This window comes from Cydia splendana, chromosome 16 (genome assembly GCF_910591565.1).
Source record: "Cydia splendana chromosome 16, ilCydSple1.2, whole genome shotgun sequence".
NCBI classification, from domain to species: domain Eukaryota; kingdom Metazoa; phylum Arthropoda; class Insecta; order Lepidoptera; family Tortricidae; genus Cydia; species Cydia splendana.
The window spans coordinates 12326-26053 of NC_085975.1; the positions used below are offsets into that span (position 1 = coordinate 12326).

Genomic DNA, 13728 nt, shown 5'->3' on the forward strand with positions numbered 1-13728 from the left:
AAGCCTCCCGGCCCATATAGGTGCCCCGTATAGTGCCATGCTGCGAACGACGTTCGCATATAGGCGTCGGCATGGAGCTTGGGGGCCTCCTACATTGGGCAATAGACGGCTCAGCGCCGAGGCGGCACCAACGAGCCGAGGAACCAGGTTGGTAAAATGTTCTTCGAACTCCCACTTGCTGTCCAAGACTAGGCCCAAGTATTTGATGTGGGCCCTCAGGGGGACCGCCTCACCCCCTACTGGGATCACATCATTGGGTCCCAGTCTCCAGCCTCTTCTTTTGAAGACCACGGCGTCGGTCTTATTGAGGGATACGGCAAGCCCTAGGAGGTTGATGCGTCCCACCGTGAGTTCGGTTGCGACAGCGGCTCTCCTCAAGGTTTCCTGGAACTGTTTTCCCCTCACGGCCACCATTGTGTCATCGGCATAACAAATGGTGACCATGCGGGGAAGCTGCTCTCCTCGTATTGCCCAGTCGAATCCGATGTTCCAGAGCAGGGGCCCCAGAACCGACCCCTGTGGAACACCACATTCCATCCGTCTTTCAAGGCGTCCGCCTCCCGATTCATAGAGCACAACCCTATCAGTAAGGTAGTGCTCTATGATCGTCCTCAGATAGAGAGGGACGCCGTGGTACCGGAGCGCCTCTTTTATAACTCCGTAGGGGAGAGAGCCAAATGCATTGGCAATGTCTAGAGACACTGCTATGGCTCCCTCCTTTTTCTCTGCTGCCAGATCGCTGAATTTCTTCAACGTGCCTACTGCGTCTATTGTAGACCGCCCCTCGCGGAACCCAAATTGATGGTCACTAATGTTTGGGCCCGTGTCCTCCAGATGCTTAGTGATACGCCTTGCTATGATGCGCTCCAGCATCTTTCCAGTTTCATCTAGGAGGACGATGGGGCGGTATCCTGAAGGAGAGTCAGCTGGACGACCCTCCTTTCGCAGCAGGCACAGCCTACCCTCCTTCCAGCAACGAGGGAAAATTCCCTCTTTGAGGCAGTCATCGAATAGCCCGCGAAGTCGGACTCCGAGGTGTTTCAATGTCAGGGAGAGGACTCTCCCTGACACACCATCCGGCCCAGGAGCCTTTTTGCCGGCTCTCATTCTGAAGACTGCTCCCATGATTTCCACGTCCGAAATTAAAGGGACATCCGGGAGGCCCTCCGGTTGTTCCACTGGGAGAGCCATGACGGGAGGTGTAAAGTCCGGTGCCACCGGGAAGAGGCCCTCAACAACTCTTTTTAGTAGTTCCGGCTCTAAGGAATCCATGGGTGGAGCATGTTTCATTTTGTTCCTCACAATTTTATAGGGTCGCCCCCATGGGTCCCTGTCTAAGGTTCTCAGGAATTCCTCTCGGGCCTCATCCTTCCGTTTGGCTATGGCCGTTCTCAATGCCCCTTTTGCAGCTACTAGGGCCTCCCGGAGTATCTCTTCCTCTGCCGCTGTGTGTTGTCGGCGCCTGCACCTTATGAATTTACGGCGTGCAGCATTGGCGGTTACTCTGAGGGCCGCAATTTCCTCCGACCACCAGTAGACCTGTTTTTTGCCAGTTGGTTTCTTTGCCCTCGACATGCCAGCATCGCACACCGTGGTGAGCGAGGTACGGAAGCAGGCTGCCCGTTCTTCAACCCCGAGGTCTACTGGCGGGGGAGCGCACCAAGCCTGTATCAATGCAGCCTCCTCAATCATCTCTTTATCTAGGCTAGCCAAGGACCACCTAGGGAAGCGGCCATTGGGACGACGCCTACCCGCTGTATGCGGTAGACCCTGTGGTGGAGCCGCTGGAGATGGAGAAATCCTCATCCTGATGTAGACGTGATCAGAGAGGGTCTCCACATTCTCTAGTACACGCCAGTCCTCAATTCGATTGGCGATAACAGGGGTTGCAAGAGTGACGTCCACAATGGACCCTCCCTGGTGTCGCACACATAACCTAACTCAAAACCTAACCTAACTCAAAACCTAACCTAACTCAAAACCTAACCTAACTCAAAACCTAACCTAACTCAAAACCTAACCTAACTCAAAACCTAACCTAACTCAAAACCTAACCTAACTCAAAACCTAACCTAACTCAAAACCTAACCTAACTCAAAACCTAACCTAACTCAAAACCTAACCTAACTCAAAACCTAACCTAACTCAAAACCTAACCTAACTCCGAACCGCGCCTAACCCCTCTACCAGAAAATTTGCTAGGCTTATTTTAGAAAAATCTTAACAGCGTGTTTTGTCTTTCAGGATTTGTCTAATAAGCGACATCCACCGGTTGAATAAATCACTAATTCTATTTTAGTTTGGCATGGCTTTTCTGACAAGCTCATAGGTTTCCATTCTGTGTCTGCTAGTAATTCTACTCATCAATAGGTGGCAGTAGTAGTACCTTTATTTGGATCACTTTTTTTTTTTTTTTTTTTTTTTTTTTTTTTTTTTTTTCTCGTACGTGTAGGTCTTTTATTCGGTCCTGAATAATTCAATAGCACAGAAAGGTATGATAATTAATGAATACAATATTTTCATGGTGTAATGCGAAGCTTTCCCAGATACATCAATAAGCCCATATGATTAGTTACCCTTAGGACCAACTAGATGGCGCTAGTAGTCCTTGATATCGATGTAAGCAATAATAAAATTTTACTTTTCCCCTGGTAATCCAGTGAAATTGTAGAATTTTGTAACGTGGCTTTTCTGCGTCAAATCCGGTAGTTCTGATTTTTTGCAGACTTATTTATGATGTTGGCCCAATTAATAAGGGGTCATCCATTAATTACGTCACACGTTTAGGGGGTGGGAGGGGGTCAAGAAAATGTGACATATTGTGACATGGGGGAGGGGGGAGACACAAACTTTGTGACGTCACTTTAACTTCATCAGTAATCGAAATTTTTTTTTTAAATTATTTTATTCGTTGTACATTTAAATAACAAGTTTTTAAAACGATAATCGTTTTTATTCTTTTAATTTTCTTTCCTAAGCAGTTTTGGGTTATAAAATTACTAATATTTATATCGTCAAAAATATTTTGATAAAATATGAATAATACTTAGGTACTTACTTAATTCGATTTGGCGATTTCGTAGAAAAAATGTGACGTCACACTAGGGGGGAGGGGTTTGCCAAATGTGACCAAATATGACAAGGGGGGGGAGGGGTCAAAAAAAAAAAAAAAAAAAAAAAAAAAAAAAAAAAAAAAAAAACCTAGAAATTCGTGTGACGTAATTAATGGATGACCCCTAATCCAAGTTTGTGACCTTGAGCGCCGAACGCAACTTTGTCAAAAATCGAAAAACCTGCGAAAATTTCGGATTTTATTTAGTTTTGGGCGATTCTATCCCTAAAGGACTAGTTTCTGATAGTACTTTCCTTAGACGTTTTTAAAGAATACTAAGGACCATGGGCAGAAATGTCCCCACTCACCAACAGAAATGAAACATGTCTCATTTAATAGAGATCTTAGCAACCTGATGATTTTTTACTATGACGAGGATCGCCATATGTATGGGGTTTTCTTTGAAAACCGTGTTTTGTTTTTACATATTTTTTGCTCATTTCATTGAAAGTTTTTGTTTTTTTATTATACTAGTTGATTGATAAACAAGCATGCGGGGCTGCGTGATGGTAAACAGTCACCGCAGCCTATAGACGGATGTAACAACTCATGGTTATCACGTAATACGCGTTACCGACCATGTGACGTAAAGATCTTATGCCACAATACCCAGTAATTGCACTCCCATGTCTCACCCTTCAAACCGGAACACCGCCATGAAAACATAACTGCTTAGGGACAGAAAAAAAAAACCCCATACATAGGGCGATTCTCGTCATAGTAAAAAATCATCAGTTTGCCAAGATCTATTAAATGAGACATGTTTCATTTCTGTTGGTGTGTGGGGACAGTGCCCATACAAATTTGCCCATGGTCCTTTGCCTCGAAAGGTTGTTCAGGTGAGGGAACTGAACGCCACCCATGCGATTGACATAGCTGATAGCCGTCGTATTATCTATACGCAGTAATATATTTAGAACAATCACGACTATCATGTGCGAAATATTTTAAAGCCAGAAAAACAGCCAAAAGTTCGAGCTGATTTATGTGGAAAGATCTTTCTTCCGATCTCCATGCTCCGTGCGCTCGGAGATTATTCGAGAACGCTCCCCAACCGGTCCGAGATGCATCAGAAAATATCTCGAGTGAATAGGTGATAGGTAGCAAAGAGTGTGAGCATGAAGATATCTTATCTTTCCACCAAGTCAGATCGTTTAGAATAATTTTTGCTAATTTTATTTTATTGTTATAGTTTCCATCGCATTGTAAAGTTAGAAATTTCTGTCTTTCTAATATTCTCGTGTAAAGCCACCCATACTTGGCCGCAGGGCAAGCGGTGATAAGAACTCCTATGAGTTGTGAAAATTCCCTAATTGTACAAGAAGGGAGCGACGAAAACTTTTTAACAAGGGCTGCGATTTTTTCGCGTTTTTCGGTGGGTAAAGATAGTGTCATATCCACTGAATTAAACATGAAGCCTAGGTAACGGCAGGTTTGCTGGGGTTCCAGACTACTCTTTTGATAATTTATCACAAAGCCCAGACATTCTAATAGTTTAATGGTTTGTTTAACATTACACAAGCATTCATCATAACTATCCCCAATGCATAATATGTCATCCAAGAAAAACACAGATTTATGGCCTTGACCTCTTAGATAGGCAACAACCTCTCTCATAACTTTTGTGAAGGTTCTCGGAGCTAAAGAAAGCCCATACGGCAAAGCCGTGAACTCATAGGTTAGTAAATCTGAGTTTTCATTTTCAAAATGGAAGCGCAGATATTTTCGGCAATGAGCCGCCATTGCGATCAACAAGTATGCTTCTTTTAAATCTACCGTGGCCATATAGCCGCGATATGGGATCAATTTTGCAGCTGTTCGGTGATCTTCCATTTTAAAATGATCCTTGGGTACAAATTTATTCAATTTCTCTAAATTAAGAATAAAGCGTTTGCCTTCATTAGATTTTGGGGCTAAAAAAGTAGTTTTTCCGTAAAGTGTACCACAAGAATGCATAGTTTGTCGAATAGTGATAGGGCTCGCTTCGCTCGCCCTAATAACTGGAGATGTCATCGCTGTCATTTTCTTTGCGAAACAGTCTGCTGATTTTTGCGGGGGAGGGGACGTCAAATGTATTGCTATTTCTACGTGATTTGTACGTAACGTACAAATAGCCATAATTAGGGAATATTAGGCAAAGCTCTGCGTAGGTGGCAAGAAAATGGAAATTTCGTTATCTAATCTCTCTATCACTTTTGCATATTCGAGCGATAAAGAGGCAGATAACTAAATTTCGATTTTCGCGTTTACCGGTAGGCCCTTGTTAATGTCATATTTTATTGTCTGTGAAAACTTGTCAAAAAACAGTTTAAGGCACAGTATGTATAAGTTAGTCTATGAATTTACTAAGTCGGTAGTGCTGCACTCTGGCGGCAGAACATTGCAGTAATATCCCCTGAGGGGTAAGCTCTTAAAGGCGACTCCAGTTATTAAATGCTCTAAGCGAGAATCGGTTGAGATTTGCGACCTGTAGAAGAGAACACCCGGACCAAAGAGTAAAGTAAGTACAATAGGACCCGGGCATACGAAAGCAGTTTACCATGAGTTTACCCGAGTTTGCCCGAGTCAATACGGAGACTTTCGCTAACGCCTCTACAAAGTGTACAATTTGCATACAACCTCGTGATAAAACTTGAGGTACACTGACATCTTGTCATGTGCTGTCAAATTGTCATTTAAGTAAAATCTAAGTCATACAGTCCATAATTATACTATTTTTTTACTGGTATTTACTTACTATTTAATAAATCGTTGTTTTCCGTGGTGTCCGTATGTGGTTTCAATGCCCCGTGTTGAAATAATTCACCTATTAACTGAGACTACGTACGCCAGTCATAAATTATCGGCGACAGCGTGATGGCGGGCAGCGCGCTGGACGAGTTGCCGCGCTGGAGCTGGCTGCTGGGGTTCGACCTGTGGAGCGCCACGCTCGTCATCGCCACCATCGGCATCGTACGTTCCTACTTCCATATTAATATATAATTACTAACAAGTTTGCGAATATACCGATAACCGCATAAATAGATGGGCACAAGTTAGCCCGTAAAGCGCAGACGCTGTCCTCAATATTTGATCATGTAGCCGCTTAGCCAGCGTATAGTCCGATATTATACGGAATAAGCAAGTGAGTTGTGTGGTGGCAGGTGCACCCGTCGGCGTACATCTACTCGTGCTTCGTGCACCGCGGCTTCCTGTTCACGGCGGCGTGGCTGCTCGCCGCCGCCTGGTGCGGCTTCAGCGTGGGGCTGCTCGTGGGGATCATGCAAGTAAGCTCGGTGTGGCAGCCCTTCCGCCCCGGTTTCGATCCCCGACTGGCCAGTCTCTCAAAAAGGAGTCCAAGTTGTACCGCCATCTGTGACGATGACGATTTTAATATGACGAGTGTGCGCTGCATATCGTACAAATAAACTAGTTATTGAGTTATTTGTCAGTTCAAGATACTTGTATTTAAGACAAGATGTCTCCAAGACATCCTCTCATCAGAGCTAGTTAATGTGAAGGTGTGTGCGCGCAGGGCTTGGTGCTGGCGTACGAGTGCTGGGTGTGGTTCACGCTGGTGTTCGCGCCGCTCATGATCCTGCTCATGGGGGCGCTGGCGGCGCACTGCTGCTGCCGCCTGCGCACCTCGCTCGCCGCCTCCTTCGTGCCTGTGCTGGCCATGGTCTTCTACTGGAGTAAGCAAACTTCATTACTCGTTCATCCAAAACTACTACGACACCTCTACCACGAAGCGTATAGGACTCCGGTAGCCAATAGGTAAAAAATCAATAGGTAGGTACAATCAAAATTGAATTGCAGCTACAAGTTAGGATCAGTTCCCACAATTTGTCTCCAGATGCCATAACTCTCCAGTTGAACTTGGACATCAATAAAGGTTCATCGTTATCTTTATATACACGTGTTATCACTTCATTGTTTCAGTAACACTGTACTTCGCGTTCGTGGTGAACAGCGGACGTATGTCTCGGTTTTCTTGACAAGGCTTTGATTTCATTGTCGATTGATTACTACCTACTAAGTGTACACGTGATTAAGAAGATACCTGGTTTGGAACATGTTGGACTATACTTTAATAAATATTTATTATTTACACGCCAAATGTGTTTCATTATAATTCCCATTCAATCATGGTTGGGCAATAATGGTAAGGCATTTTGTAAAATCTGTGGAAATTAATAAATCAGCTATGCAGCTACTCGTGCTAGTTAGCATTTTTAACATAAATGGGAAAATGCGAGCTAAGTCGTAAAGTTTAGTATACCATGCAAAGTTGTCGACTTCACCACAAAATAATTGAAATCTAAATGAGTACGTATGTATTTTGTCAATAAACAGATATAGCAGAAAATAACTGATCTCCAAAATATAGTTCTTGTATTTTAACGCGTCTAATGCCAGCCAACCTACTACGCGTGTAGCCGATTAAGTACCTACATTTTGTGCGGCCTCCGTCCTCAGGGAATATCTCTCTGTAACAAGTACTAGAAGACCCCAGAACTCTGAACGCCTCTTAATAACTGTGAAGCGTCCCTACAGAGACGCGACAGCACAGTCAATAAGCAGGTGGATAAAGAAAGTTCTGGCAGAGAGCGGCATAGATGTGACAATATTCAGTGCTCACAGCACTCGACATGCTGCCACATCTACAGCTGCATTAAAGGGAGTGAATATTGATCTCATTAGAAAGACGGCCGGTTGGTCTTCCACATCTCTAACCTTCGCCAGGTTCTATAATCGTCAAGTGATTGACGAAACTGTATTTGCAAGATCAGTGTGTAATCTTTAATTAATTATAAACATACAAGACTGAGTTTAGATCTTAACAGATAATTGTAATTTACTGTTGGCTAATTATAAATGACAAAATTTAATAAATCATGTTATGAATACTTAAAGGTTTTTGCCATTATACATCCCGATAGACAAAACTTTGTCTCTAAACAACTACAATAATGTAAACTTAATTATATCGAACAATGAAGCGAGGAAATATTAATATATGATCAAACGAGCTTCGCAAGCGAAGTTCGATCAATATTATATGACTCGCTTCATTGGAAGATATAATTACCCTCCCTCCCAGTAAACCCAGTCACCAAAGTTTTGTAACCAAAGATCTCTAAAAGAAATGAGGATTGCTTCTAGCGACTCCACCAAGATGGGTTGGGGTGGGGAAGGTTTTTTAGTCAATAGAAATACTTATTTTTCAAAATCTCTAAAAATAAGCGTGTTGCCAGTAGATTAAATAAACTACAATAATGTAAACTTAATTATGTTTTCCAATGAAGCGAGTCATATAATATTGATCGAACTTCGCTTGCGAAGCTCGTTTGATCACATATAAAAACCTCAGTGACTTAGGGCCGATACACGACTGCAACTTGTATGGGAACTGCACGCCAATTGCAACGTCGGCCTTGGCAACTCAGGTTTGGTGCAACAAAGGCACATTATGTTTTGGTCATCCGACTCATCTTGATGAGCACTTAGGAGAGTAGTACCCAAGGTAGAGCTGATGCTGAACCCTGGCAGTACCTAGTGGAGCTCGGGTTTGGTGCAACATAATTATATAGACACACGTTGTTTTGGATATCCGACTTGTCATGTGATCACTGGGTAGATCAGTACCCAAGATAGCTGATGCTGAACCCTGACAGGACCTAGTGGAGCTCGGGTTTTATACAACATAGGCACACGCTGTTTTGGTCATGCAACTCGTCTTGATAAGCTTAAGCACTTAGGAGATTAGTACCCAAGATAGAGCTGATGCTGAACCCTGGCTGTACCTAGTGGAACTCAGGTTTGGTGCAACATAGGCACACGCTGTTTTGGTCATCCGACAAGTCTTAATGAGCACTTAGAAGAGCAGTACCCAAGATAGAGCTGATGCTGAACCCTGGCTGTACCTAGTGGAACTGCGTGTGTGTGTTTATGTGCGGAGCAGCGTGATTACCGCCAGTAGGTGTCCAGACGGGATAGTTATTCGCTCAATTGTGTGGTGTGGACGCAAAAATAAATTCAAGGGCATTGGCTCGCTGACCCAACATTATGTAGGAAAGTCAGTTGGCTTCCTTACAAAAAGTACTGGGCGACCGTGTAGGATGTAAGCGCTTATGAAATTGTATACACTTACCCGCGTAATATATTACGTGTGGATGATATTGGCAATTTGATTTTGTCGTCTGGACACGTTTTTAATGGACAAAGTAAAAGCTGTAACTGACAGGCGTACCGGACAGCAACCGTGGTCCGGTTAGTATATTTCTTTCTTGCTCTCACTTATAGCTGCGTTTTTAACGGACTTATTACGTACCCACTCGATCGAACATGAAACAAGCCTCGGATTGGATCAAAGTCGCGGTCCGGTACGTTTAGGTAGAAAAATTCCACGAGCCCTTACAAAGCTCTGCTTTTTGCTAGTATATAGAGAAACTTATTCTAATTGCGGTAGTTTTGACACGAACATTCCAAATAATATACAATCGATGTTTATGTCACCAACTACGCCAGAAGAAATCAAAGCTATAATTAAAACTTTAAAAAACAAAAAGAGCACAGGTTATGACGGTATAAGCACCCAGGTTATAAAATTTGTAAATGATATTCTTCATAAGCCATTAAGCTATATAGTCAATCTTTGTATTTTTGCAGGCATTTTCCCAGATGGCCTTAAAACAACAGTTATCAAACCTCTATTTAAAAAAGGCGAAAGAGAAAACATTCACAACTGTTAAATTGTATATTTAACAGCGCCATCTATCTCACCTCTTACATACTTTTTAATAATGATCTACATAAACGTAAGTACCTACCTACTTAGTTCCCTACAAAGTGCATAGGTGGTGCTGTTATTAGTTTTAATTATTTTAGGCTAGTTAATTTGTGATGTACTCTTACACTTTCCAAATAGACACGATAAGAAGCACACGCTGTTTTCTCTCCTATTCCCTCAAGATCCTCCGATCTCCGCCCACGTGCCATCAACAACTATAGACCGATTGCTTTAATCCCTATCATTTCGAAGATATTTGAGAAGGCAATATATCGCAGAATGTATGTCTACTTAAGCAAATTCGATCTATTTTGTAACGAGCAAAAGGGGTTTAGAAAGAATATCACAATCAATATGGCAATTTATGACTTTCTAAGTGTGATTATGGGAAACGTTGACAAGAGAAATCCAGTGTGCGCACTTTATACCGACATGACTAAAGCATTCGACTACGTAAATCACAGTAAACTACTATCTAAACTTAGTCGATATGGCATTAGGGGAAACGCATTAGATTTTATTAAATCTTATCTAAGTCAGAGACAGCAATACACGGAAATATCTGCAGTATGCCCTAAAAGAAAAAGGGAATATAAATATGTGTCACAAAAACAGTACGTTATGTCCGGCGTCCCCCAAGGAAGTGTACTGGGTCCGCTTCTGTTCCTGGTATATATTAATGACCTTCCTAATGCTATCCGTCATCACATGGTGCTCTTTGCTGACGACAGCACCTCAATTATTGAATGTAGTAATTTGAATGATTATAAGCATGACATCAGTAGCGTATTGGACAGTATAATTGAATGGCTAAATGAAAATAATATATTAATAAACTTAACAAAGACGAACCTAATGTACTTTCGACAGCGAACACAAATTATTGACATGGACATAGACTACAATGGCACAAAAATAGAGAATGTAGAGGTAACTAAATTTTTAGGGTTAATGATTGACGACCAGCTTAGCTGGAAATATCATACAGAATATATATGTAAAAAGCTAAGTACATCAGCCTTTGCATTATTTAAATTGTCAAAAACTGTTAACCTTGAAGCAATGTTGACGGCCTATCATGGTCTTGTAGCCTCGGTGTTAAGATATGGCATCATATTTTGGGGCAACTCAGTTCATAAAGAAATAGCCTTCAAAGCGCAAAAGCGTTGTGTACGATCAATGTGCGGACTGAAAGTTAGAGAGAGCTGTGTACCTTTCTTTAAGTCACTTAAAATATTAACACTGGCATCGTTATACATACTAAAAGTAGCTATATTTGTCAAAACCAACCTAAACTTATACAGTAGCGTTTCTCAAGGCCGGAGATTTCTAACACGTCAACAATATAGTCAGAATCTGAAAACCCTGCACTGTTGCAACACCGCGCTGGTGAAAAATGGCATCTTAGGCATGGCACCGATAATATTTAATAAAATTCCAGACAATTTTAAAGTACTTGACATATATGAATTCAAAAAACAGTTTACTTCGTATCTTATTGACAAATGCTACTATACTATTAGTGAATATATAAATGACGATAATGGCTCAGACTTGTATTAGAATTGTATTGATTATTGATATCTAAATGTATTTTTTTTCTATTCACATTGTATTTAAATTTTGTATTATAATTGTAAGACAATATTTCAGTTTGTATTTTAAGTGAAATTTGTAGCAGTATTAATATTAATGTATGACTATGTTTTCAGATAGGTAGGTTTTTAGACATAAGCATGCGTTTATTTGATAACCGCACGAGACAATTTTGTACACCTGCATAGTGGGTAAAACATAGAGATCAAATGTATATTTATGTACCTACCATCTTTCATGTAACCTATGTTTAACAAAATAAATGAAACTGAACTGAAAAACTGAACTGAACTATATATAAAAAATCTCAGGAGGTTAAGTTAAAGCTTCCGGAGAGGAAAATAGCAGACGTTTTTTCGTGCCTATTAGTGCCATCTTGTATATTTAACTGACCCATCTCTTTTTATACTCGCCACGGGAGGGCGCTATGTGTATAGTTTTTTCACAAGTTCAAGACAAGAGACTTTTCTGCACTGAGCTTATTATCAACTAAATATGCATTTAAAAAACAATATTGTACTTCGTAACATACACAGAAAAAAGTCAATTAAATAAGTTTTTGTCACAAGCAAACTACGGTCAATGTGTTATTGCTTATTATTGTTATGAGAAGGATTTTTCGTTAAAAAAAATAAACACTGTGTTTACGTCTTAAGCCTAGTTACTAGTAGGATACCAAATCAGCCATACAAAACCAAAAAGCATTGGCATTGGTGTGATACCACTACTGCCACCTAGTATAGAGTAGAAATACTATCAAACAGTAAGTAAAACCTATTTCTAACAAAATTAGCTTGCTGAGAATATAGACGGGTGTTAAAATTAATAGTTAGGTAGGACCGAGTGCGTTCCCAGCGCACACAGTGCACAGAGGTTAGCAGTCCACAACAACAACAACACACAACAAGCCAGTAAAGGCAGTGTAGCTTATTAAGTAACGTACAACAAAAAAAACAATTATTAGACAACCGGCAGAATTTCAAGGTACACAAATTACGACACGGTGAAGAAGTCAAGAATCCTGTAAATAAAATAGTTCGGTTCGGAGATCATAGATGGGGCTAGTAGTCCTACCAAGTCCAAATTTTCCAAATCTAACTTTAATAACATGTACTTAATGTGTTGTCTGAGTACCCAAAACACAAGCCTTCTTGAGCTTACTGTGGGACTTAGTCAATTTACATATTATGTCATTTATATATTCGACATTCTTATACAAATTGACTAAGCCCCACAGTAAGCTCAAGAAGGCTTGTGTTTTGGGTACTCAGACAACACATTAAGTACATATATGTAAATGTAGGTTGTAATTCTCCATTATGCCAAAGAGAATAGAGTGTATAAAGAGTTATTATGAAAGTAAATTCTGTTATTGTCACAGTGAATTTACTACCATCTTTCGTCAGACGTTTAAAACTTTTAGAACGCCTTTTGAGTTTGATCCTTATTCATTCACAGATATGTGTTAAATTTCTTAAATATCAAAAAGTGTCGCCACCTACTCGAGACTAGGCCGAAGGTATGGTTCTACTTTTCGAACGATGGCGCAGTATACAGTACATGAAATTATCATGGCTTTTTACTAGCAGTAGACCGGTATTGACGTTTATGGTAAAGGATTTAGACTTATGCATTACATGAATAAAACTCAACAGAGACTTTGTAATAATTTATTGTTGTAAGGTATAAATCTATGGAAGGCGACAGATTTGAGAAATTCTTGTTGTATAAGTAATACTTGTGGTGATACGCGAAAGGACCACGAGATGCAGCACGACGCGAGCACGACGCGAGCACGACGCGAGCACGCTCGCTCACTGCTCGCAATACATAGGTTAGGTACCTTATGCTAATGGTACTTGGTGACGTCATTTATTACGTTGAAATTGCCTAGTTAAGGGGCTCCCCCACGCCAATGACCGTCGATCTGAATCCCTTAGTTTTCTAATGTTTTTTGTAGCTTTGAATATTAACCGCAACGGCTTTGAGCAATATAGTATCCTATATTTACATCAAAGTTCATTGTCTTCGAGATATTTGGCATCAAAGTTGAACAATTTTAGGCAAAAAAACTGGTTTTCTGGCCATAACTTTTGTGTTAATTAGTTTAAAATTAAAACCGTAGACACGTTTTTCGAGACGTCAAAGACGAACCCAAATATGTAGATTTCGTACATGTAAGATCCTTCACAGCAAACGAAAAAAGTGTTTATTCAGACAATGTTTAAAAAATTCATAAAAAATAAGT

The 13728-nt window shown here is 40.9% G+C and overlaps 1 protein-coding gene across 1 annotated transcript; it reads left to right on the forward strand.

Moving 5' to 3' along the window:
- The first annotated feature begins 5801 nt into the window (after positions 1–5801).
- On the forward strand, positions 5802–7200 carry LOC134797842 (uncharacterized). The gene is made up of 4 exons (XM_063770194.1): positions 5802–6064; positions 6256–6378; positions 6627–6786; positions 7034–7200. The coding sequence occupies exons 1-4, from the start codon at positions 5969–5971 to the stop codon at positions 7087–7089; spliced, it is 435 nt and encodes a 144-aa protein (XP_063626264.1). The 5' UTR covers positions 5802–5968; the 3' UTR covers positions 7090–7200.
- Positions 7201–13728: the final 6528 nt, after the last annotated feature.